Here is a 26767-nt window from a genome sequence, read left to right on the forward strand (position 1 = left end):
GGTGTCCCCTGCCTTGGGGTCTCAGCCCCACAGGAGCCCCCCAGCCCTATAGGTGCCCCCTGCCTCAGGGTCTCAGCCCTATAGGTGCCCCCCAGCCCCACAGGTGCCCCCTGCCTTGGGGCCTCAGCCCCACAGGAGCCCCCCTGCCCCACAGGTGCCCCCTGCCTTGGAGTCTCAGCCCCACAGGTGCCCCCCAGCCCCACAGGTGCCCCCTGACCTGGGGTCTCAGCCCCACAGGTGCCCCCCTGCCTCATAGGTGCCCCCTGACCTGAGGTCTCAGCCCCATGGGAGCCCCCATGCCCCATAGGTGCCCCTAACCTGGGGTCTCAGCCCCACAGATGCCCCTCAGCCCCATAGGTGCCCCCTGCCTTGGGGTCTCAGCCCCACAGGAGCCCCCAGCCCCATAGATGCCCCCTGCCTCGGGGTCTCAGCCCCACAGGTGCCCCCCAGCCCCATAGGTGCCCCCTGCCCTGTGGTCTCAGCCCCACAGGAGCCCCCCAGACCCATAGGTGCCCCCAGCCCCATAGGTGCCCCCTGCCTTGGGGTCTCAGCCCCACAGGTGCCCCCCAGACCCATAGGTGCCCCCCAGCCCCATAGATGCCCCCTGCCTTGGGGCCTCAGCCCCACAGGAGCCCCCGAGCCCCATAGGTGCCCCCTGCCTTGGGATCTCAGCCCCATGGGAGCCCCCCAGCCCCATAGGTGCCCCCTGCCTTGGGGTCTCAGCCCCAGCACCCCCTTTCCCTCCCTTATAACTCGCCATGGTCCCCGCCCCCCCAGTACCCCCCCAAGTTCCCAACACCCCCCGCTCCCCCCCCCTCACCTCGCCCCCTCCGCACGCGCCGCCGGCCCCGCCCCCCGCCGGCCGAGCCGCGCGCCCATTGGCTGCCGCCCCGATCACGTGACTCCCCGCCGTGGCCAATGGGCTCGGAGGGGGGCGTGGCCTCAGCCCGCCGCGGCGCCATTGGGCTGACGGGAGGGGGCGTGGCCAGAGGCGCGCGTGACTCGTAGGGGGCGTGGCCTAAGCGTGGGAGGGACCCATTGGGCTTCCGCGTGGGGGCGTGGCCTGAGCCTGCGGAGGCGCCATTGTGCTGGGGGCGTGGTCAAAGCGGGGCGTGGTCTAAGGGGGGGCGTGGTCTGGCACGAGAGGCAGGTCACGTGCTTCAGGGCGGGGGCGGGGCCTCGGCCTGAGGAGCTGCCGCTGAGTTTGAAGGAGGGGGCGTGGCCAATGACATGGGGGCGTGGCCTAAGCCCGCAGGGGGCGGGGCCTAAAGCCCCCGCGGCGTCATTGGGCTACGGGGAGGGGGCGGGGCCTCAGCCAAGGACGGGGAACTGGGAACTGGGACCATAAACTGGGAACTGGGACAAGGACTGGGACCATAAACTGGGAACTGGGAACTGGGACCATAAACTGGGAACTGGGACCATAAACTGGGAACTGGGACAAGGACTGGGACCATAAACTGGGAACTGGGACCATAAACTGGGAACTGGGACCGTAAACTGGGAACTGGGACAAGGACTGGGACCATAAACTGGGAACTGGGACCATAAACTGGGAGCTGGGACCATAAACTGGGAACTGGGACAAGGACTGGGACCATAAACTGGGAGCTGGGACCATAAACTGGGAGCTGGGACCATAAACTGGGAGCTGGGACCATAAACTGGGAACTGGGACAAGGACTGGGACCATAAACTGGGAGCTGGGACCATAAACTGGGAACTGGGACCATAAACTGGGAGCTGGGACAAGGACTGAGAACTGGGAACTGGGACATGGACTGGAACCCAGGAACTGGGACAAGGACTGGGACTCGGGAACTGGGACAAGGACTGGGAACTGGGACTAGGACCCTGGAACTAGGACCCTGGAACTGGAACAAGGACTGATACTCAGGAACTGGGAAACGGACCGGGAACTGGGAACCAGGACAAGGAGAAGAACCCAGGAACTGGGACGAGGACTGGGACTGGCAACTGGGATGAGGACTGGGAACCGGGACAAGGACTGGGAACCAGGACTGGGAACTGGGACAAGGACTGGGGCCGGGAACTGGGATGAGGACTGGGAACTGGGAACCAAGAGATGAACCCAGGAACCAGGACAAGGACCGGGACTGGGAACTGGGATGAGGACCAGGACTGGGAACTGGGATGAGGACTGGGAACCGGGACGAGGTCTGGGAACCGGGACAAGGACTGGGAACCAAGACAAGGACCAGGACTGGGAACTGGGATGAGGACTGGGAACTGGGAACCAAGAGATGAACCCAGGAACCGGGACAAGGACCGGGACTGGGAACTGGGACGAGGACTGGGGACCGGGACGAGGACCAGGACTGGGAACTGGGACAAGGACTGTGGCCGGGAACTGGGATGAGGACTGGGAAGTGGGACGAGGACTGGGAACCAGGAACTGGGATGAGGGCTGGGAACTGGGAACCGAGAGAGGAACCCAGGAACCGGGATGAGTACTGGGAACCAGGACAAGGACCACGACTGGGAACTGGGATGAGGACTGGGAACCGGGACAAGGACTGGGAACCAGGACTGGGAATTGGGACAAGGACCACGACTGGGAACTGGGATGAGGACTAAGAACCAGGACTGGGAACTGGGACGAGTACTGGGAACCAGGACAAGGACCACGACTGGGAACTGGGATGAGGACTGGGAACCGGGATGAGGACTGGGAACTGGGACAAGGACTGGGAACCGGGACAAGGACCAGGACTGGGAACTGGGACGAGGACCAGGACTGGGAACCAGGACACGAATCCCGGACCCGTGACGGCGCGAGGGATCCGAGGATGCAGCGCGTGTCCCCGAGCGGGGCTGGCCCAGAGGCACCTTTACTGGGCTCCCGCGCCCCCCGCGTGGCGCCCAGCGCCCGGGTGGGCTGCGTCCCCGGCTCCGAGCCCGCGGCCCCGGGGGTTGTGCCCGTCACGGGCGGCGCTGGGCGCGCAGGAGGAGCAGGCGCTGGCGTCGCAGCCGCAGCTGCGGGTCGAGGGGCAGGCGTCGCGGGAACGGCCGCCGCCCTCGCGCCCGCGCCAGGCGGAAGCTGCAGGCGGTGGCCACGTTCTCGTAGGAGACGCGGCACGGCCGCGTGGCCGCCTCGTAGCCCTCGGCGCGCGCCGTCACCTCGTACTCGCCCGGGTTCAGCAGCCGCCAGTAATCCCCGTCCACGGCTGCGGGGAAGGGTCGGGAGAGCCGTCCCTGGCCTCATCCCATTCCCCATCCCCAGTCCTATTCCCGTCTCCATTCCTACCCTTGTCCCATCCCCAGCGCTGATCCCAGTCCTGTCCCCAGCCCCTCCCCATTCCCATCTCATCCTATCCCCATCCCTAATTCTAATCCCATTCCTATCCCGGTCTCCATCACATTCCCATTCCCAACTTTATCCCATTCTCGTCCCTATTCCCATCCCCATTCCTATTCTCGTCCCCATCCCTGTTCTCATGCCCATTCCCAACCTCATCCCACCCCCATTCCTATTCCCATCCCATTCCCATCCCCATTCCCAACACCTTCCTATCCCCATCTCCAACCCTAATCCCATCCCCATTCCCATCCTAATCCTATTTCCATCTCCAACCCTAATCCCATCCCCATTTCCATCCTAATCCTACTTTCATCTCCAACCCTAATCCCATTCCCATCCTAATCCTCTATCTCCTACCCTAATCCCATTCCCATCCTAATCCTATTTCTATCTCCAACCCTAATCCCATCCCCATCTCCAACCCTAATCCCATTCCCATTCTAATCCTACTTTCATCTCCAGCCCTAATCCCATTCCCACCCTAATCTTCTATCTCCAACCCTAATCCCATCCCCATCCTAATCCTATTTCCATTCCCAACCCTAATCCCATCCCCATCCTAATCCCATTCCATCCTAATCCTATTTCTAATCCCATCCCCATTCCCATCCTAATCTTATTTCCATCTCCAACCCTGATCCCATTCCCATCCTCATCCTAATCCCATTCCCATCCTCATCCTATTTCCACTCCCACCCACAGCTCCCCAGTCCTGTCCCGCTCCCGTTCCCGTCCCGCCGTACCCGTGCGGATGTCGTGGTTGATGCCGTCCACGGAGATGATGGCGTTGGGGATGCCCTGATCCGTGTCGCTGTCCCGGACCACCCCCTTGATCCCACGGTGAACCTGGGGATGGGACGGAGCGGGAGTCACCCTGCACCCCCCCGGGGGTCCTGAGCCACCCTGTCCCCATCCTGGGGGTCCCCATTGACCCCCATCCCCATCTTGAGCATCCCTGGTTCTCCTGTCCTTATCCTGGGGTCTCCGGCCACCCCGTCCCCATCCTGGGGGTCCCCATTGACCCCCATCCCCATCCTGCATCACCCTAGGGATCCTCATTGACCCCGTCCCCATCCTGCATCACCCTAGGGTTCCTCGGCCACCCTGTCCCCATCCTGGGGGTCCTCATTGACCCCCATCCCCATCTTGTCCAACCTGGGCATCTCTGGTCACCCTGTCCTTATCTTGGGGTCTCCGGCCACCCCATCCCCATTCTGGGGGTCCTCATTGACTCCGTCCCCATCCTGCACCACCCTAGGGGTCCTCGGCCACCCTGTCCTCATCCTGGGGTCTCCAGCCACCTCATCCCCATCCTAGAGGTCTTCACTGACCCCATCTCCATCCTGCACTATCCTAGGGGTCCTCGGCCACCCTGTCCCCATCCTGGGGGTCTCCATTGACCCTGTCCCCCTCCTGCTCCACCCTGTGGGTTCCCAGCCACCCTGTTCCCATCCCGGGGTCTCCAGCCACCTCATCCCCATCCTAGAGGTCTTCACTGAGCCCATCCCCATCCTCCTCCACCCTGTGGGTTCCCAGCCACCCTGTCCCCATCCCAGGGTCTCCAGCCACCCCATCTCCACCCCACCTGCTCCATGTAGAGCAGCAGCGACTCCCGGTTGTTCTCCCACTCGGCCGGCAGCTCGGAGGCGTGCGGGAACTTGTCGCACGAGAGCTCCACCGTGATCTCAAAGCAGTTGGTGTGCAGGTAGCTGAAGTCATTCATGCCTGGGACGGTGGTGGAGGTGTCATGGGGGGGTTCCCCCACAGCCCCCTGGACCCTCCTCCTGCGCGGCCCCCCACTCACTGCCGGCCACCGTGTGCCAGTTGGCGCCGTTGATGATGTTGCCGAAGCGGGTGAAGTCGTCGTAGTGGCAGAGGCGCCGCTCCTCGCTGGCCATGGCCAGGTTGGAGGTGGCGTAGACCGTGGCCAACCAGCGGAAGACGCCGTCGTCGGGCGTCGGGGTCAGCTCCTGCGCCTTCCAGTAGGTGCGCGTCATGTCGAAGGGGTAGGTGACCACCAGCTCCCCGCCGTGCAGGTTGGCGCTCAGCACGAACGGGTAGCGCTGCATCCAGTCGATCACCGCACGCGTCTCCGGGGCCACCTGGGGGGACCCCGCGTCACAGCGGGGTGGGGGGAGCGGTCCCACCACCTCTTCCATACGGCGCAGGGCTCCCGTCGCCATGTCCCCATCCTGCACCAGTCTGGGGGTCCCCAGCCACCCCATCCCCATCCTGCACCAGCCTGGATGTCCCCATGGACTCCATCCCCATCCTGGATGTCCCCATTGACCCTGTCCCCATCCTGCACTAGTCCAGAGGTCCCCATGGATCCTTCCCCATCCTGGATGTCCTCATTGACCCCATCCCCATCCTGCACCAGCCTGGATGTCCCCATTGACCCCATCCTGCACCAGCCTGGATGTCCCCATTGACCCCGTCCCCATCCTGGTGGTCCTCATTGACCCCATCCCCATCCTGCACCATCTTGGATGTCCCCATAGACCCACCCCCATCCTGCACCAGCCTGGAGATCCCCATGGACCCATCCCCATCCTGGGAGTCCCCATTGACCCCATCCTGCACCAACCTGGAGATCCCCATGGGCCCTGTCCCCATCCTAGATGTCCCCATTGACCCCACCCCCATCCTGCACCAGCCTGGATGTCCCCATGGACCCCATCCCCATCCTGGTGGTCCCCATTGACCCCGTCCCCATCCTTGGAGTCCTCATTGACCCCACCCCCATCCTGCACCAGCCTGGATGTCCCCATAGACCCATCCCCATCCTGGGAGTCCCCATTGACCCCATCCCCATCCTGCACCAGCCTGGATGTCCCCATGGACCCATCCCCATCCTGGTGGTCCCCACTGACCCCATTCCCATTCTTCACCAGCCTGGATGTCCCCATGGGTGGGCATCCACGAGTGGGTGGGTGGCCACCTCTGTGGGTGGCACACGGTAGCAGAGGACGCTTGGTTTTTGGGGTGCTGGCCTCACCGTGGCGTTGGCGAAGGTGTAGTACTCGGGGATGGGGATGTAGTGGTTGGGGAACTGGTGGGGCACCAGGTCGTTGTCCTCCGCGTCCCACAGCGCCGTGTTGAGGTCGGCGAAGTTGTGGTTGAGGTCGATGCCCTCGTAGGTCCAGCGGCCCATGGCCCAGCCCGACAGCTCCGAGCCCTGGCGGGGGACGGCGTCACCGCCCAGCGCCGGCGCTCAGCACCGCGGTGCCGCGCGGCACGGCCCTACCAGCTTGTAGGCGGTCTCGTAGCCGTCGGGGTTCATGGAGGGCAGGAGGTGGATGCGGGTCTGGGTCACCAGCTGCACCACGCGGGGGTCGCCGCGCCGGAACTCCCGGCACAGATATTCCATCAGGTTGAGCAGCAGCTCCCGGCCCAGCACCTCGTTGCCGTGCATCCCCGCCACGTAGCGGAACTCGGGCTCGCCTGCGGGCACAGGGGCAGCGGGGACCCTGCTCACCCTGCTCCTCTCTGCCCCGTCCTCCTCCTGGGGTTCCTCATCCGCCCCGTCCTCCTCCTGGGGTTCCTCATCCACCCCATCCTCCTCCTGGGGGCCCTCATCCACCCCATCCTCATCCACCCCATCCTCCTCCTGGGGTTCCTCATCCACCGCATCCTCATCCTGGGGTTCTTCATCCACCCTGTCCTCCTCCTGGGGTTCCTCATCTACCCCATCCTCATCCACCGCATCCTCCTCCTGGAGTTCCTCATCCACCTTGTCCTCCTCTTTGGGTTCCTCATCCACTGCATCCTCATCCTGGGGTTCCTCATCCACCCCATCCTCATCCTGGGGTTCCTCAGCCACCCCATCCTCATCCACCCCATCCTCCTCCTGGGGTTCCTCATCTGCCCATCCTCATCCTGGGGTTCTTCATCCACCCTGTCCTCCTCCTGGGGTTCCTCATCCACCTCACACCCCTCCTGCTCAGCCTGGGGGTTCCCAGCTGCTCCATCCTCAGCCTGGACACCTTCAGACACCCCATCCCCATCCTACCCCAGCCTTGGGGTCCCCATTGACCCCATCCTGAGGGTCCTTGACCATCCCACCCCCATCCTGGGGGTCCCCAGCCCCCCCCGTAGGCCACGTACCCACTTCGTGGTGCCCGGGGTGGTCGGAGATCTCCATCACGTAGAGCTTGAGGCCCCGCGAGCTCTTCCCGATGCTGTAGATGCGCGTGATGTCGGGGCACTCGTCTGTCACCCGCTTCATCAGCTGGGGGTGGGGCACAGCGCTGGGGGGGGCTGGGGGCACCCGGGGTGCAGAGACCCCCCCCCATTGCCCCACGCTGGGGTCCTCCCAGGGGTGCAGAGACCCCCTGCCCCACACTGGGGTGCCCCCAGGGGTGCGGAGACCCCCGTTATCCCATACTGGGGTGCGGAGACACCCCCCTCTCACCCCACACTGGGGTGCAGAGACCCCCATTATCCCACACTGGGGTGCTCCCAGGAGCACGGAGACCCCCATTATCCCATACTGGGGTGCAGAGACCCCCATTACCCCACACTGGGGTGCTCCAGGGGTGCTGAGACCACCCCCTGCCCCACACCGGGGTGTCCCCAGGGGTGCGGAGACCCCCGTTATCCCATACTGGGGTGCGGAGACACCCCCCTCTCACCCCACACTGGGGTGCAGAGACCCCCATTGCCCCACACTGGGGTGCTCCCAGGAGTGCAGAGACCCCCATTATCCCATACTGGGGTGCAGAGACCCCCATTGCCCCCCATTGGGGTGCTCCCAGGAGTGTGGAGACCCCCATTACCCCACACTGGGGTGCAGAGACCCCCATTGCCCCACATTGGGGTGCTCCCAGGAGTGCAGAGACCCCCATTACCCCACACTGGGGTGCTCCTAGGAGTGCAGAGACCCCCATTATCCCACATCAGGGTGTCCCCAGGGGTGCTGAGACCCCCATTATCCCATACTGGGGTGCAGAGACCCCCATTATCCCACACTGGGGTGCAGAGACCCCCATTGCCCCACATTGGGGTGCTCCCAGGAGTGCGGAGACCCCTGTTATCCCATACTGGGGTGCTCCTAGGAGTGCAGAAACCCCCATTACCCCACACTGGGGTGCAGAAACCCCCATTATCCCACATCAGGGTGCCCCTAGGGGTGCTGAGACCCCCATTATCCCATACTGGGGCGCAGAGACCCCCTTTCCAGCCCCCCTCTCCCCACACCTTTCTCATCTCCTTGTAGTTGTGGTGGCGGAAATCCAGGGGGTCCGTAAGGAGGGGGGGGGCTGGGCCAGGAGTAGGGGTCGTCTGGGTCTGGGGACACGGAGAGGGGGGGCCCAGGGTCAGCCCGGAGCCCCCCCGGGATGGGGACTGGGGGGTTGGTTTGGTTGGGGGGGTCCCAACCAGGCAGTGTCCCCATCCCCACCCTGGGGGGTCCCCAGTGACCCCATCCCCATCATGGGGGTCTCCACCCACCCCATCCCCATCCTACCCAGACTGGGTGACCCCAGTGACCCCATCTCCATTCTGGGGGTCCCCACTGACCCCATCCCCATCCTGGGGGTCTCCAGCTACCCCATCTCCATTCTGGGGGTCCCCACTGACCCCGTCCCCACCCTGGGGGTCTCTACCCACCCCATCCCATCCTGCCCCATCCTGGGGGTCCTCATTGACCCCGTCCCCATCTTGGGGGACCCCACTGACCCCATCCCCGTCCTGGGGACCCCATTGACCCCATCACCATGCTGGGGGCCTCCCTGCTCCCAATCCCTATCCTGCCCATCCTGGGGGTCCCCATTGACCCCATCTCCATCCTGGGGGTCCCTATTGACCCTATCCCATCCTGGGGGTCCCCATTGACCCCATCTCCATTCTTGGGGGTCCCTGTCCATCCCATCCCATTGTGCCCATCCTGGGGGTCCCCACTGACCCCATCCTCATCCTGCCCAGACTGGGGGTCCCCATTGACTCCAACTCCATCCTGGGGGTCCCCATTGACCCCATCTCCATCCTGGGGGTCCCCATTGAGCCCATCTCCATTCTGGGGGTCCCTGTCCATCCCATCCCATCGTGCCCATCCTGGGGGTCCCCACTGACCCCATCCTCATCCTGCCCAGACTGGGGGTCCCCATTGACTCCAACTCCATCCTGGGGGTCCCCATTGACCCCATCTCCATCCTGGGGGTCCCCATTGAAGCCATCTCCATTCTGGGGGTCCCTGTCCATCCCATCCCATTGTGCCCATCCTGGGGGTCCCCACTGACCCCATCCTCATCCTGCCCAGACTGGGGGTCCCCATTGACTCCAACTCCATCCTGGGGGTCCCCATTGACCCCATCTCCATCCTGGGGGTCCCAATGACCCCATCCCCATCCTGGGGGTCTCAATCCACCCCATCCCTATCCTGCCTAGACTGGGGGTCCCCATTGACCCCATCTCCATCGTGCCCAGACTGGGGGGTCCTCATTGACTCCAACTCCATCCTGGGGGTCCCCATTGACCCCATCCCCACCCTGGGGGTCCCAATTGACTCTATCCCCATCCTGGGGGTCCCCAGCGATCACCCCATGTTTCGGGGGGGTCCCCACCTGGCAGGGGGCACCCCAGGACCTCGGCGCGCAGGCAGATGGTGCCGTTGGGGAACCAGCTCTGGGGGTTGATGCGCAGGTAGCGGGCGACGAGCGGCTCGGGCAGCAGGTTCAGCACCGGCGTCTCGGGGTCCTTGTTGGCGGGGAACACCTGGGGGGACACGGGCACCCCCGAGCGTCCCTGCGCCGGCCGCACCCCCAGACCCAGCACCCCGGCACCCCCAGACCCAGCACCCCGGCACCCAGCAGGGAGCGACCCCGGGAATGGGAACGGGGACCCCAGACCCAGCATCCCAGCACCCAGTGGGGAGGGACCCCAGGAATGGGAACAGGGACCCCAGAACCCGCACAGGGACCCCAAACCTGGCACAGGGACCCCAGGAATGATAACTGGGACCCCAAACCCAGGACAGGGACCCCAGGAATGAGAACGGGGACCCCAAGAATGAGAACGGGGACCCCAGACCATGCATGGGGACCCCAAACCCAGCACAGGGACCCCAGGAATGAGAACAGGGACCCCAAACCCAGCACAGGGACCCCAGGAATGAGAACGGGGACCCCAGACCATGCACAGGGACCCCAGGAATGAGAACGGGGACCCCAAATCCAGCACGGGGACCCCAGGAATGAGAATGAGGAACCCAAACCCAGCACAGGGACCCCAGGAATGAGAATGGGGACCCCCAGAATGAGAACGGAGACACCAGGAATGAGAACGGGGACCCCAAACCCAGCACGGGGACCCCAGGAATGAGAACAGGGAACACAAACCCAGCACAGGGACCCCAGAAATGAGAATGGGGACCCCAAGAATGAGAACGGGAACCCCAAATCCAGCACGGGGACCCCAGGAATGAGAACGGGGACCCCAGACCCAGCACCCCGGCACCCAGCAGGGAGTGACCCCAGGAATGGGAACAGGGTCCCCAGAACCCGCACAGGGACCCCAAACCCGGCACAGGGACCCCAGGAACGAAAATGGGGACCCCAGACCCAGGAGCCAAGCACCCAGTGGGGTGGAACCCTGGGAATGGGAACAGGGAACCCAAACCCAGCACGGGGACCCCAGGAATGAGAACGGGGACCCCAGACCATGCACGGGGACCCCAGACCCAGCATCCCAGCAGGGAAGGACCCCGGGAATGAGAACAGGGACCCCAAACCCAGCACGGGGACTCCAGAAATGAGAATGGGGACCCCAAACCCAGCACAGGGACACCCCAAACCCAGCACAGGGACCCTCAAACCTCACACAGGGATCCCTAGACCCCACACAGGGAGCCCAAATCCAGCACAGGGACCCCCAAACCCAGCACAGGGACCCCCAAACCTTACACAGTGACCCCTAGACACCACATAGGGACCCCAAATCTAGCACAGGGACCCCAAACCCAGCACAGGGACCCCCAAATCCAGCACAGGGACCCCTAGACCCCACACAGGGACCCCAAATCTAGCACAGGGACCCCCAAATTCAGCACAGGGACCCCTAGACCCCACACAGGGACCCCAAATCTAGCACAAGGACCCCCAAACCCAGCACAGGGATCCCCAAACCTCACACAGGGACCCCTAGACACCACATAGGGACCCCAAATCTAGCACAGGGACCCTCAAATGCAGCACAGGGACCCCCAAACCTCACACAGGGACCCCTAGACCCCACACAAGGACCCCAAATCCAGCACAGGGACCCCCAAATACAGCACAGGGACCCCTAGACCCCACATAGGGACCCCAAATCCAGCACAGGGACCCCTAGACCCCACATAGGGACCCCAAATCCAGCACAGGGACCCCCAAATCCAGCACAGGGACCCCAAATCTAGCACAGGGACCCCTAGACCCAACATAGGGACCCCAAATCTAGCACAGGGACCCCCAAACCCAGCACAGGGACCCCCAAACCCAGCACAGGGACGGTGCCACGGTGCCACGCACGCAGCGCCAGGCGTGCGCCAGCAGCGAGGGCAGCGCACAAGGAGCCTTTGTGTGGGGCGGCCAAGGGCAACACAGCCCCTGGCACAGGTAACACCTGGCACAGGTAACCCCCTGGCACCGGTAACCAGCCCCCTGGCATGGGTAACCAACCCCCTGGCACGGGTAACCATCCCACCATCCCCTAGCATGGTTAACTTCCCTGGCATGGTTAACCCATCCCCATGTGGTCTAACCCCCCAACTCCCCATTAACCCCCCTCCCCATGGTTAACCCCCACACCTAGTTAGTCATTGATTAACTCCCTTGCATGGTTAACCCCCCCAGTCTGGTTAACCCTCCTTGGCACAATTAACCCCCTGCAGGATGATTGGGTGATTAGCTTCCATGTATGGTTAACCCCTTATGGCATGGTTAACCCCTTATAGCGTGGTTAACCCCCCCTCCTAGTATGGTTAACCCCTCCCAGCATGGTTAACCCCCTCAGCACAGTTAATCCCTCCAGCATAGTTAACCTTCCCTAGCATGGTTAACCTTCCCCAGCACGGTTAACCCCCTCAGCACACTTAACCCCTCCAGCATGGTTAACCTTCCCCAGCACGGTTAACCCCTCCCAGCATGGTTAACACCCCTCCTAGCATGGTTAACCTTCCCTAACATGGTTAACCCCCTCCTAGCATGGTTAATCTTGCCTAGCATGGTTAACCCTTACAGCATAGTTAACCTTCCCTAGCATGGTTAATCTTGCCTAGCATGGTTAACCTTCCCCAGCATGGTTAACACCCTTCCTAGCATGGTTAACACCCCTCCTAGCATGGTTAACCCTCCACCAGCATAGATAACCTTCCCTAGCACGGTTAACCCCTCCAGCATGGTTAACCCCTCCTAGCATGGTTAAACCCTCCTAGCATGGTTAACCCCTCCCAGCATGGTTAATGCCTCTCCTAGCATGGTTAACAACCCTTCTAGTATGGTTAATCCCTCCAGCACGGTTAACCCCTCCCAGCACGGTTAACCCCTCCTAGCACGGTTAACCCCTCCTACCATGGTTAACCCCTCCCAGCATGGTTAACACCTCTTCTAGTATGGTTAACCTTCCCTAGCATGGTTAACACCCCTTCTAGTATGGTTAACCTTCCCTAGCATGGTTAACCCCTCCTAGCATGGTTAACATCCCTTCTAGTATGGTTAACCTTCCCTAGCACGGTTAACCCCTCCTAGCATGGTTAAACCCTCCTAGCATGGTTAACACCTCTCCTAGCATGGCTAACACCCCTCCTAGTATGGTTAACACCTCTTCTAGTATGGTTAACCTTCCCTAGCATGGTTAACGCCTCTCCTAGCATGGTTAACACCTATTCTAGTATGGTCAACCTTCCCTAGCATGGTTAACACTCCTTCTAGTATGGTTAATCCCTCCAGCATGGTTAACCCCTCCCAGCATGGTTAACCCTCCCACAGCACGGTTAACCTTCCCTAGCACGGTTAACCCCTCCTAGCATAGTGAACCTTCCCTAGCATGGTTAACCCTCCCACAGCACGGTTAACCTTCCCTAGCACGGTTAACCCCCGCGTGCCCGCGGCCCCGGCAGCACCTACCGCCTCGCGGGAGCCGTTGCGGCATGGGTGCCACGTGCGGGAGTCGTTGCTGACCTGCACCTTGTAGGACGTCACCCAGTCATACCTGCGTGGGGACACGGTCAGGGGGGGTCCCCATGACCCCCTACCCCCCCCTCACCCCCAGCTCGCCGCCCCGGCTTACGTCCAGATGGAGTTGAGCCCCTGGGTGACGACGCCGGTGAAGTTGGTGAGGCGCCCGGCGTCCACGGCCAACCACTGCCCCGCGTCCTCGCGCCCCGCGCACCACCCGCCGTCGAAGAAATCCCCGTCGTACAGTCCCGACTGCCGAGGCACCCAACGCCGCGCTGGCACCCGCACCGACACGGCACCACCGCGGGCACCGCGCCGGGGGGCACTGGGACGGTGATGGGGTGGTGATGATGGCACCAGGATGGCACTGGGATGGTGATGATGGCACCAGGATGGCACCAGGGAGGCACTGGGATGGTGATGATGGCACCAGGATGGCACCAGGGAGGCACTGGGATGGTGATGGGATGGCAATGGTGCCAGGATGGCACTGGGATGGCACTGGGATGGTGATGATGGTACCAGAATGGCACCAGGGAGGCACTGGGATGGTGATGGGATGGCAATGATGGTACCAGGACGGCACTGGGATGGTGATGATGGTACCAGGATGGCACTGGGATGGTGATGATGGTACCAGGATGGCACTGGGATGGTGATGATGGTACCAGAACGGCACTGGGATGGTGATGATGGTACCAGGACGGCACTGGGATGGTGATGATGGTACCAGGATGGCACTGGGATGGCACTGGGACAGTGATGATGGCACCAGGGTGGCACTGGGATGGTGATGGGGATGGAGATGGCACCAGTGAGGCACTGGGATGGGAATGGGATGGAGATGGCACCAGGGGGGCACTGGGATGGTGATGGGGATGGAGATGGCACCAGGGGGGCACTGGGATGGTGATGGGATGGTGATCATGGCACCAGGATGGCACCAGGGAGGCACTGGGATGGTGATGGCACCAGTGTAGCACTGGTACTGGAATGGCACTGGGATGGGAATGGGATGGAGATGGCACCAGTGAGGCACTGGGATGGTGATGGGATGGAGATGGCACCAGGGTAGCACTGGGATGGGAATGGGATGGAGATGGCACGAGGGGGGCACCGGGATGGTGATGGGACAGTGATGGGATGGTGACCATGGCACCAGGATGGCACCAGTGTGTCACTGGGATGGAGATGGCACAGGGATGGTGATGGCACCAGTGTGGCACTGGGATGCCACTGGGATGGTGATGATGGCACCAGGATGGCACCAGTGTGGTACTGGGATGGCACTGGGATGGAGATGGCACCAGTGAGGCACTGGGACAGCACTGGGATGGTGATGGCACCAGGGGGGCACTGGGAAGGGAATGGGATGGTGATGGCACCAGGGGGGCACTGGGATGGTGATGGGATGGAGATGGCACCAGTGTGGCACCAGTACTGGGATGGCACTGGGATGGCACCAGTGTGGCACTGGGATGGTGATGGGATTTGGATGGGGATGGGATGGGGATGGCACTGGGATAGGGAGGGGATGGGATGGGGATGGCACCAGTGTGGCACTGGGATGGCACTGGGATGGTGATGGCACCAGGATAGCACCAGTATGGCACTGGGACAGTGATGGGATGGTGATGGTGGTACCAGGATGGCACCAGTGTGGCACTGGGATGGAGATGACACTGGGATGGCACTGGTACTGGGATAGCAATGGGGTGATGATGGCACCAGTATGACACCGGATGGCACTGGGATGGAACTGGGATGGCAACGGATTGGTGATGGCACCAGGATGGCACCGATGTGGCACTGGGGTGGCACTGGGGTGGCACTGGGGTGGTGGCCTTACCTGGATGTTGAGGCGCCCGCGGTGCGCGCCCAGCCCGGGGCGTTTGGCGCTGGACGCTTGCAGCTGCCAGTCCTGCACCCGCAGGGACTCCAGCCCCAGGGGGGGACACGCTGCACGCCGGCACCGCGTCACCCCCCCCACGTCACCCTCCGCGTCACCCCACCGCCCAGGCCCCCCCTCGTGTCACCTCAACCCCCCCTTGTGTCATCCAGATGCCCCCACGCCACCTCGCCGTGTGACTCAGACCCCCAAGTGTCACCTCAACCCCCCCCGTGTCACCCCAACACCCCCCCGTGCCACCTCCCTGTGTGACTCAGACCCCCAAGTGTCACCTCAACCCCCCCATGTCACCCCCTGTGTCACCTCAATGCCCCCATGTCACCACCCGTGCCACCCAGAGCACCCCCATCACCCAGACCCCCCATGTCACCTCAATCCCCCTATGTCACCCAGACCCCCCCATGTCACCTCAACCTCCCTGTGTCACCCAGAACCCCCCATGTCACCCACCTGTGTCACCCCCCATGTCACCCAGACACCCTGTGACACCCAGAGCCCCCTTGTCACCTCCCCACGTCACCACTCCACATCACCCAGACCTCTCCCGTGTCACCCAGACCCCCCTGTGACACCCCCCCATGTCACCCCTCCGTGTCACCCAGAACCCTCCCATGTCACCCCCCCATGTCACCCTCCTATGTCCCCCAGGCCCCCTGTGTCACCTCAACCCCCTCATGTCACTGAGCCCCCCATGTCCCCCAGACCTCCCATCTTCCCCCCACCATGTCCCCCAGACTCCCCCGTGTCACCCCTCCGTGTCACCCAGTGCTCCTGCGTCACCCAGACCCCCAAGTCACCCAGACCCCCCCATGTCACCCGCTGTGTCACCCAGAGGCTCCCACTATCAACCCCGCTATGTCCCCCAGATCCCCCCGTGTCCCCCAGATCCCCTGGTGTCACCCCGAACCCCTCATTGTCAGCCCCCCCATGTCACCCAGACCCCCTTGTGTCACCCAGACCCCTCATGTCACCCCCCATGTCACCCCCCATGTCACCCAGACTCCCCCCATGCCCCCAGAGCCCCCCATGTCACCCTCCTGTGTCACCCCCATATGTCACACAGACTCCCCATGTCACCCCCTCATGTCACCCAGACCCCCCATGTCACCCCCCATGCGCCCCAGACCCCCCCCCATGTCACTCAGACCCCCCCATGTCTCCCCCCTGTGTCACCCCCCGATGTCACCCAGACTCTCCATGTCACCCCTTCATGTCACCCCCTCATGTCACCCAGACCCCCACCGTGTCACCCAGACCCCCATGTCACACCCCATGCACCCCAGACCCCCCCATGTCACTCAGACCCCCCCATGTCACCCCGCTGTGTCACCCCCGATGTCACCCAGACTCCCCATGTCCCCCCTCCATGTCACCCAGACCCCGCCATGTCACCCCCTGTGTCACCCTCCTGTGTCACCCCCCATGCCCCCCAGACCCCCCCATGTCACTCAGACCCCCCATGTCACCCCCCGTGTCACCCTTCCATGTCACCCAGACCCCCCCCATGCCCCCAGAGCCCCCCATGTCACCCTCCTGTGCCACCCCCTGATGTCACAGACTCCCCGTGTCACCCCTCCATGTCACCCCCTCATGTCACCCAGACCCCCGTGACACCCAGAGCCCCCGTGACAGCCCCCGATGTCACCCAGACTCCCCATGTCACCCCCTCATGTCACCCAGACCCCCCCCGTGTCACCCAGATCCCCCATGTCACCCCACTGTGTCACCCCCCAACGTCATCCAGACCCCCCATGTCCCCCCTCCATGTCACCCCCTCATGTCACCCAGACCCCCCCATGTCACTCAGACCCCCCCATGTCACCCAGAGCCCCCCATGTCACCCCCTGTGTCACCCCCCCATGTGCCCCAGACCCTCCCATGTCACCCAGAGCCCCCCATGTCACCCCCCATGTCACCCCCTGATGTCACCCAGACTCCCCATGTCACCCCCCGTGTCACCCCCTCATGTCACCCAGACCCCCCGTGACACCCAGAGCCCCCCTGTCACCCCCCGTGCACCCCAGACCCCCCATGTCACCCCCCTGTGTCATTCCCCGATGTCACCCAGACTCCCCATGTCCCCCCTCCATGTCACCCAGACCCCCCCATGTCAACCCCCATGACCCCCAGACCCCCATGTCACCCCCGGTGTCACCCTCCTGTGTCACCCCCTGATGTCACACAGACTCCCCATGTCACCCAGACCCCCCCATGCCCCCAGAGCCCCCCATGTCACCCCGCTGTGTCACCCCCTCATGTCACCCGGACCCCCCCATGCCCCCCAGACCCTCCCACGTCACCCCCCCTGTCCGCACCCCCCTGTGTGTTTGTGTCACACGCGTGTGCCCCCCCCAAAAAACTCACGGGGCTCGTGCGGGGGCCGTGGCCCCTCGGCTGGAGCCTTCGGCCTCTTCTTCCTCAGCACCTTCTTCTTCCTCACCAGCACCTTCTTCCTCCTCAGCACCCGCCGGGGGGACCCTGGGGGGTCACCAGAGCCCCCCGTGTCACCACAGACCCCCCGGCACACGCGTGTGCACACGCGTGGGAGCGTGCCCAGCCCTGCACACGCCTTTCACACGCTGGTGCACACTCAGCCCTGCACACACGTGCACCGTGCACAGACACGCTCGTGCACACATCCTTGCACACTCAGCCCTGCACACGCTTGTGCACACGCACGCTCGTGCACGCCTCCCTGCACACTCAGCCCTGCACACGCTTGTGCACACGCGTGCTCGTGCACACCTCCCTGCACACTCAGCCCTGCACACACTCGTGCACACGCATGCTCGTGCAGACCTCCCTGCACACTCAGCCCTGCACACACGCATGCTCGTGCACCCCTTCTTGCACACTCAGCCCTGCACATGCCTTTTATGCGCTGGTGCACACCCAGCCCTGCACACACGCACGCTCATGCACACCTCCCTGCACACTCAGCCCTGCACACACGTGCACCGTGCACGCACACGCTCGTGCACACCACCCTGCACACACTTGTGCACACGCACGCTCGTGCACACATCCTTGCACACTCAGCCCTGCACACACGCGCGCTCGTGCACCCCTTCTTGCACACCCAGCCCTGCACACACATGCACCATGAACACACACACGATTGTGCACAACTCCCTGCACACTCAGCCCTGCACACACGCACGCTCGTGCACCTCTTCTTGCACACTCAGCCCTGCACACGCCTTTCACGCGCTCGTGCACACCTCCCTGCACACACGCACGCTCATACACACCTCCGTGCACACTCAGCCCTGCACACACGTGCACTGCTCACATATTCCCCCTGCACACACAGAGCCGTGCACACACACTTCTACACACACTGTGCCCGCAGAGCCATGCACACACACACACTCATGCACACACACACTTGTGCATGCTCTCCTGCACACACAGAGCTGTGCACACACACTCACACTCCCCCTGCACACAGAGCCATGCACACACTCACACGCTTGTGCACACTGCCTCTGCACACAGATCCTTGCACAAACACACACTCACTCGTGCACACACACTCAAAGAGCTGTGCACACACACACACTCCCTCTGCACACACTCACACACTTGTGCACATCCCCCCTGCACACACAGAGCTGTGCACACACGCTCACACTCCCTCTGCACAGAGCTGTGCACACACACTCACACTCCCTCTGCACACGCAGAGCTGTGCACACACTCACACTCCCCCTGCACACTCAGAGCTGTGCACACACTCACACACTCCCTCTGCACACACTCACACTCCCCCTGCACACTCAGAGCTGTGCACACACACTCACACTCCCCCTGCACACGCAGAGCTGTGCACACACACTCACACTCCCTCTGCACACACACAGCTGTGCACACTCACTCACACTCCCCCTGCACACTCAGAGCTGTGCACACACTCACACTCCCCCTGCACACTCAGAGCTGTGCACACACTCACACTCCCCCTGCACACACACAGCTGTGCACACACACTCACACTCCCCCTGCACACTCAGAGCTGTGCACACACACTCACACTCCCCCTGCACACTCAGAGCTGTGCACACTCACTCACACTCCCCCTGCACACACAGAGCTGTGCACACACGCTCACACTCCCTCTGCACACACAGAGCTGTGCACACACACTCACACTCCCCCTGCACACTCAGAGCTGTGCACACACACTCACACTCCCCCTGCACACACAGAGCTGTGCACACACACTCACACTCCCTCTGCACACACAGAGCTGTGCACACACACTCACACTCCCCCTGCACACTCAGAGCTGTGCACACTCACACTCACCCTGCACACACAGAGCTGTGCACACTCACTCACACCCCCCTGCACACACAGAGCTGTGCACACATGCTCACACTCCCCCTGCACACACAGAGCTGTGCAGACACACACGCTCACACTCCCCCTGCACACACAGAGCTGTGCACACACGCTCACACTCCCCCTGCACACACAGAGCTGTGCACACACACTCACACTCCCCCTGCACACTCAGAGCTGTGCACACACGCTCACACTCCCCCTGCACACACAGAGCTGTGCACACACACTCACACTCCCCCTGCACACTCAGAGCTGTGCACACACGCTCACACTCCCCCTGCACACTCAGAGCTGTGCACACACACTCACACTCCCCCTGCACACACAGAGCTGTGCACACACGCTCACACTCCCCCTGCACACTCAGAGCTGTGCACACACACTCACACTCACCCTGCACACACAGAGCTGTGCACACTCACTCACACTCCCCCTGCACACACAGAGCTGTGCACACTCACTCACACTCCCCCTGCACACTCACACTCGCAGAGCCGTGCACGCGCATTCCTGCACACACACCCCCCCCCCACCCTGCACCCCATTCTCTCCTCCAGCCCCTGCCTCCCCTCTAACCCCCCCCTTTACCCCCCTGTTTGTCCCCCCACCCTCGGGACTGGGGGTGCTGCGATGCCAGGGGGTCCCGGTGCCTTTGGGGGGGTCCTGGTGCCTTTGGGGGGAGTCCCGCCGCGGTTTAGGGGCTCCCGGGGGTCCCATCCCGGTTATTTCGGGGGGTCCCGGGGGTCCCACCCCCGTTCTTTCAGGGGTCCCGGTGCCTTTGGGGGGTCCTGCTGCAGTTTGGGGGATCCGGGGGTCCCATCCCGGTTATTTCACGGGGTCCCGGTTATTTCGGGGGGTCCCGGGGGTCCCACCCCCGTTCTTTCAGGGGTCCCGGTGCCTTTGGGGGGTCCTGCTGCAGTTTGGGGGATCCGGGGGTCCCATCCCGGTTATTTCACGGGGTCCCGGTTATTTCGGGGGGTCCCGGGGGTCCCATCCTGGTTATTTCAGGGGGTCCCGCTGTAGTTTGGGGGGGTTCCAGGGGTCCCATCCCGGTTATTTCGGGGGATCCCGGTGCCTTTGGGGGGTCCCGGTGCCTTTGGGGGGTCCCATCCCCGTTATTTCAGGGGGTCCCTGTTATTTCGGGGGGTCCTGGGGGTCCCATCCCGGTTATATCGGGGGGTCCCGATGCCTTTGGGGGGTCTCGCCGTAGTTTGGGGGGTGTCCCGGTACCTTTGGGGGCTCCGGTCGCGGTGCCTCTCGGGGGTCCCGGCGTGGTTGGGGGGGGTCCCGTCCGGGTTCCTCTGGGGGGTCCGGGGGCCGTTGGTGGGGGGCTCGGGGGCCCCGTCCGGGCTCCTTTCGGGGGTCCCGGCTTGGTCGGGGGGGTCCCCATCGCTGTCCCTCTGGGGGGTCCCGGCGTGGTCGGGGGGGTCCCCATCGCGGTTCCTCGGGGGGGTCCCGGCTTGGTCGGGGGGGTCCCCATCGCTGCTCCTCTGGGGGGTCCCGGCTTGGTCGGGGGGGGTCCCCATCGCTGTCCCTCTGGGGGGTCCCGGCTTGGTCGGGGGGGTCCCCATCGCGGCTCCTCGGGGGGGTCCCGGCTTGGTCGGGGGGGTGCTGGGGGCGGGGGTCCCGGGGGGGGTCGCCAGCAGCAGCATCAGCAGCACCAGAGGGGCGAGGGGCGCCCCCGCCATGGCCAGCACGACAGCCCCGGCTGCACCCCAACCCCGAACCCCCCCTTGGACCGCCCCCAGCCCCCCCCCGGACCGCCCCCAGCCCCGCCCCCCGCCCCGACAGGGACCCCAGCATGGGGGATGGGGGGGGGGCAGACTGTTCCTACGGCCCCCAGTAACCCCACTGTACCCCAGTGTCCCCAGTACGGTGTCCCCACTGTGCCCCAGTGTCCCCCACTACACCAGCATCCCCACTGTCCCCAGCACCCCAGCATTGCACTGTTCCCAGTATCCCCACCATCCCAGTACCCCAGCACCCCAGTATCCCCAGTATCGTGTCCCCACTGTCCCAGCATCCCCAGTACTGCATCCCCACTGTCCCAGCACCCCAGTATCCCCAGTACTGCATCTCCACTGTCCCAGCACCCCAGTATCCCCAGCACCGCGTCCCCACTGTCCCAGCATCCCAGTATCCCCAGTACCGCATCTCCACTGTCCCAGCACCCCAGTATCCTCAGTACCGTGTCCCCACTGTCCCAGCACCCCAGTATCCCCAGTACTGTGTCCTCACTGTCCCAGCACCCCAGTATTCCCAATATCCCCAGTACTGCATCCCCACTGTCCCAGCATCCCCAGCACCCCAGTATCCCCAGTACTGCATCTCCACTGTCCCAGCACCCCAGTATCCTCAGTACCGTGTCCCCACTGTCCCAGCACCCCAGTATCCCCAGTACTGTCCTCACTGTCCCAGCACCCCAGTATTCCCAATATCCCCAGTACTGCATCCCCACTGTCCCAGCATCCCCTGTACCATGTCCCCACTGTCCCAGCATCCCCAGTATCCCCAGTATTCCCAGTACTGCATCCCCACTGTCCCAGCACCCCAGTATTCCCAGTACTGCATCCCCACTGTCCCAGCATCCCAGTATCCCCAGTACCATGTCCCCACTGTCCCAGCACCCCAGTATTCCCAGTATCCCCAGTACCGCATCCCCACTGTCCCAGCATCCCCAGCACTGCATCCCCACCATCCCAGCATCCCCAGTACCGTGTCCCCACCGTCCCAGTATCCCCAGTACCGCATCCCCACTGTCCCAGCATCCCAGTATTCCCAGTACCGTGTCCCCCCCTCCCCAGCCGAACCCGGGGAACCGGGCGGCCCCTCGGGCGGAGCGGAGAGTCCGGGGCTGAGACCGAGCCGGCCCTGGGGCCCTGCCCCCCGCCCCACCCGGGGATCCTCCGCTCGCACCCCACCCCCAGCCTAGCCCTGGCCCCCCCCCGCCCCCCAATCCAACCCTGGGACCCCGCACCCACGGGGACCCCGCACGATGGGTCCTTTGGCCCCGATTCCCCAGGGATGGTCCTCTGGGATGGGGTCCTTTGGCCCCGATCCACTCAGGGATGTTCCTGTGGGATGGGGTCTTTTGGCCCTGATTCACTCAGGGATGTTCCTGTGGGATGGGGTCCTTTGGCCCCGATTCCCCAGGGATGTTCCTGTGGGATGGGGTCTTTTGGCCCCGATTCCCCAGGGATGTTCCTGTGGGATGGGGTCTTTTGGCCCTGATTCCGCAGGGATGTTCCTGTGGGATGGGGTCTTTTGGCCCCGATTCCCTCAGGGATGTTCCTGTGGGATGGGGTCTTTTGGCCCTGATTCACTCAGGGATGTTCCTGTGGGATGGGGTCCTTTGGCCCTGATTCCCCCAGGGATGTTCCTGTGGGATGGGGTCTTTTGGCCCTGATTCACCCAGGGATGTTCCTGTGGGACGGGGTCTTTTGGCCCTGATTCACCCAGGGATGTTCCTGTGGGACGGGGTCCTTTGGCCCCAATCCACTCAGGGATGTTCCTGTGGGATGGGGTCCCTTGGCCCCGATTCCCTCAGGGATGTTCCTGTGGGATGGGGTCCTTTGGCCCCAATTCCCTCAGGGATGTTCCTGTGGGATGGGGTCTTTTGGCCCCGATTCACTCAGGGATGTTCCTGTGGGATGGGGTCTTTTGGCCCCGATTCCCCAGGGATGTTCCTGTGGGATGGGGTCCTTTGGCCCCAATTCCCCAGGGATGTTCCTGTGGGATGGGGTCCTTTGGCCCCAATTCCCTCAGGGATGTTCCTGTGGGATGGGGTCCTTTGGCCCCGATTCCCCAGGGATGTTCCTGTGGGATGGGGTCCTTTGGCCCCAATTCCCTCAGGGATGTTCCTGTGGGACAGGGTCCTTTGGCCCCGATTCCCTCAGGGATGTTCCTGTGGGATGGGGTCCTTTGGCCCCGATTCCCCAGGGATGTTCCTGTGGGATGGGGTCCTTTGGCCCCGATTCACTCAGGGATGTTCCGGTGGGATGGGGTCCTTTGGCCCCGATTCCCCAGGAATGTTCCTGTGGGATGGGGTCTTTTGGCCCCGATTCACTCAGGGATGTTCCTGTGGGATGGGGTCTTTTGGCCCCGATTCACTCAGGGATGTTCCTGTGGGATGGGGTCCTTTGGCCCCGATTCCCCAGGGATGTTCCTGTGGGATGGGGTCCTTTGGCCCCGATTCCCCAGGAATGTTCCTGTGGGATGGGGTCTTTTGGCCCCGATTCACTCAGGGATGTTCCTGTGGGATGGGGTCCTTTGGCCCCGATTCCCCAGGGATGTTCCTGTGGGATGGGGTCCTGCAGCCCTGATTCCCCCAGGGATGCTCTTGTGGGACAAGGTTCTCCACCCCAGCAGCACCTGGGGACGCTCCTGTGGGACAGGGTCCTTTGGCCTCGATTCATCCCAGGGATGGTCCTGTGGGATGGGGTCCTTTGGCCCTGATTCCCTACGGATGCTCCTTTGGGATGAGGTTCTCCATCTCAGCAGAGCCTGACGATGCTCCTGTGGGACAGGGTCTTTTGGCCCCAATTCACTCAAGGATGGTCCTTTGGTCCCGATTCCCTATGGATGCTCCTTTGGGATGAGGTTCTCCATCCCAGCAGTGCTTGGGGACGCTCCTGTGGGACAGGGTCCTTTGGCCTCGATTCATCCCAGGGATGGTCCTGTGGGATGGGGTCCTTTGGACCTGAATCGCTCAGGGATGGTCCTTCGGCCCCGATTCCCTACGGATGCTCCTTTGGGATGAGGTTCTCCATCTCAGCAGAGCCTGGAGATGCTCCTGCAGGACAGGGTCCTTTGGCCCTGATTCCCCCAGGGATGGTCCTGTGGGATGGGGTCCTTTGGACCTGAATTGCTCAGGGATGGTCCTTCGGCCCCGATTCCCTACGGATGCTCCTTCAGGACAAGGTTCTCCATCCCAGCAGCGCCCGGGGATGCTCTTCCCAGCTCCAGCCAAGCGCGTGGGATGACTTGGCCCTCGGCGGCTCTGGCGCGGGTCCCGGGCATCTGGTTTGCAGGACGGGGCTTTGTTTCACGCCCGTCTCCGGGGTCTGGATGGTGGGAAGAGCTTCCCAACCATCCGAGGCATCTCCGGGTCCCACCCAGAGCTCCGGGTGAAGGACGCAAGGCGGCCTGGTTGGCGTCACCTGCTCTCCACGTGGTGGGATTCCCGAGGGTCTCCGCAGCCCTGGCACGTCCCTGGTGCTGAGGCAGCGCTTGGCTCCGCTCCGCGGGCTCCGATCCAGCCCAGCTCAGCACTTCCAGGACGGGATGAAATTCCTCGTGCAACTTGGCCTCAACTCAAGTTGACCGCGGCCGCCCCGCCGGCTGCTGCCAGATCCCGCTGCCCGAGGAGCCTTAAAGGCACCAGAGCTGGGGGGACGCGCAGGATGGATCCCCCGGCACCCCTGGCAGCTCCGGCACCGGGGCCAAACCCACCAGCTTGGAGCTGGAACTGGTGGCCCCACCAGTGCTGGTGCTCCTGGTGAAGCCTGCTGCTCCCCATGGGTGTGGAGAAGGGATCCCTGGCGTGGATCCTCGTGGATCATCAAATTGTGGAAAGGTTTGGGTGGGAAGGGACCCCGAAGCCCATCCCCACGGGCAGGGACACCTTCCATGGGATCTGGGCTCCCAGCCTCATCCAACCTGGCCTTGAACCCTTCCAGGGATGGGATCTGGGGGTTCTGGTTGATGGCAAGTTAGAATCATTGAAACGTGGAATGGGTTGGGTTGGAAGGGACCTCAAAGCCATCCAGTGCCACCTCTGCCATGGGCAGGGACACCTCCCATGGAATCAGGGGCTCCAAGCCCCATCCAGCCTGGCCTTGAACCCCTCCAGGGATGGGGCAGCCACCCCTGCTCTGGGCAACCAGGGTCTCCCCACCTCCCAGGAGAACATTTCCCCCCAAGATCTCACCTCCATCTCCCCTCTCACAGCTCCAAAGAGGTTCCCCTCACCTTCTCCCTGCCCTCCTTAAATCCAATCAGCACGGATGCAATTAGCAAATGAGGAGCACCTTGGTGGTATCACCAGGAGCTGCAGGAACTGCTTTCCCCTGGTGCCAGCTATGGGGGAGCTCACAGGGGTCTCTCCCTCTGGGAACGGGGCTCACGGCTCCTCAGGGCACAGGGACAGTGGCCAAGGAGCCACAGGACTGAGGGACCTTCTCCCCCAGGGCTGGGGGACTCAGCTCTGGCTCTGCAGGGTCCGCTGGGTTTCAGCAGGGGTTCAGCAAGAAGGCAGGGGGTTAATGTCTTCTCCACCTCCAGAGAGGAAACAGCAAGTGAGGGGAGAGCTGTGCCATGGAATCCTGGGATGGTTTGTGTTGGAAGGGACCTCAAAGCCCTTCCAGTCCCACTCCTGCCACGGGCAGGGACACCTCCCACTGGATCAGGGGCTCCAAGCCCCATCCAGCCTGGCCTCGAACCTCTCCAGGGATGGGGCAGCCACCCCTGCTCTGGGCAACCTGGGCCAGGGCCTCCCCACCCTCCCAGGAGAACATTTCTCCACAAGATCTCATCTCCATCTCCCCTCTTGCAGCTCAAAACCTCCTCCTCTCCCTGCTCTCCCTGATCCAGAGCCCCTCCCCAGCTTTCCTGGAGCCCCTTTCCCTGCTGGAAGCTGCTCTGAGGTCTCCCTGGAGCCTTCTCCTCTCCAGGCTGGACAACCCCAGCTCTCCCAGCCTCCTTCGGGAGGTTCTCCAGCCCCTGGACCATCTCCGTGGGCTCCTCTGGGCTCCTCCAGCAGCTCCGCGTTCACCATCCCCGGGGACGCCGCCTGCCTGGCTCGGTGCCCCGAGCTGCCCGGGCACCGCAGGCTGTGGCCGAGGCCAGGGCCACCAGCCAACACAAACGCCTCGGTGGCCACCGAGCCGCCCACAGGGCTCGTGCCCAAACCGCCCGGCAGAGCCACATCCACCCGAGGTGCCACCTGCGCCCGCAGAGCCCGGGCAGGCGCCCCCGCGCTGGGCTGCACCCGCCGGGAGAGGGGCCCCTCACGCGTGTCCCATCCCCATGTCCCAT

The 26767-nt window shown here is 63.5% G+C and overlaps 1 protein-coding gene across 1 annotated transcript; it reads right to left on the reverse strand.

Annotated features, from left to right (window-relative positions):
* Positions 1–2943: 2943 nt before the first annotated feature.
* Positions 2944–21420, reverse strand: CPXM1 (carboxypeptidase X, M14 family member 1). The gene is given in 17 exon segments (XM_069856590.1): positions 2944–3188; positions 4066–4168; positions 4908–5047; positions 5127–5424; positions 6321–6500; positions 6570–6766; positions 7430–7553; positions 8522–8569; positions 8571–8611; positions 9886–10036; positions 13426–13510; positions 13589–13728; positions 15326–15435; positions 17750–17863; positions 19964–20048; positions 20159–20165; positions 20963–21420. Coding segments are annotated over 17 exon segments (2526 nt in total).
* Positions 21421–26767: the final 5347 nt, after the last annotated feature.

Source organism: Phaenicophaeus curvirostris, chromosome 4, assembly GCF_032191515.1.
Source record: "Phaenicophaeus curvirostris isolate KB17595 chromosome 4, BPBGC_Pcur_1.0, whole genome shotgun sequence".
In the NCBI taxonomy this organism is placed as follows: Eukaryota; Metazoa; Chordata; class Aves; order Cuculiformes; family Cuculidae; genus Phaenicophaeus; species Phaenicophaeus curvirostris.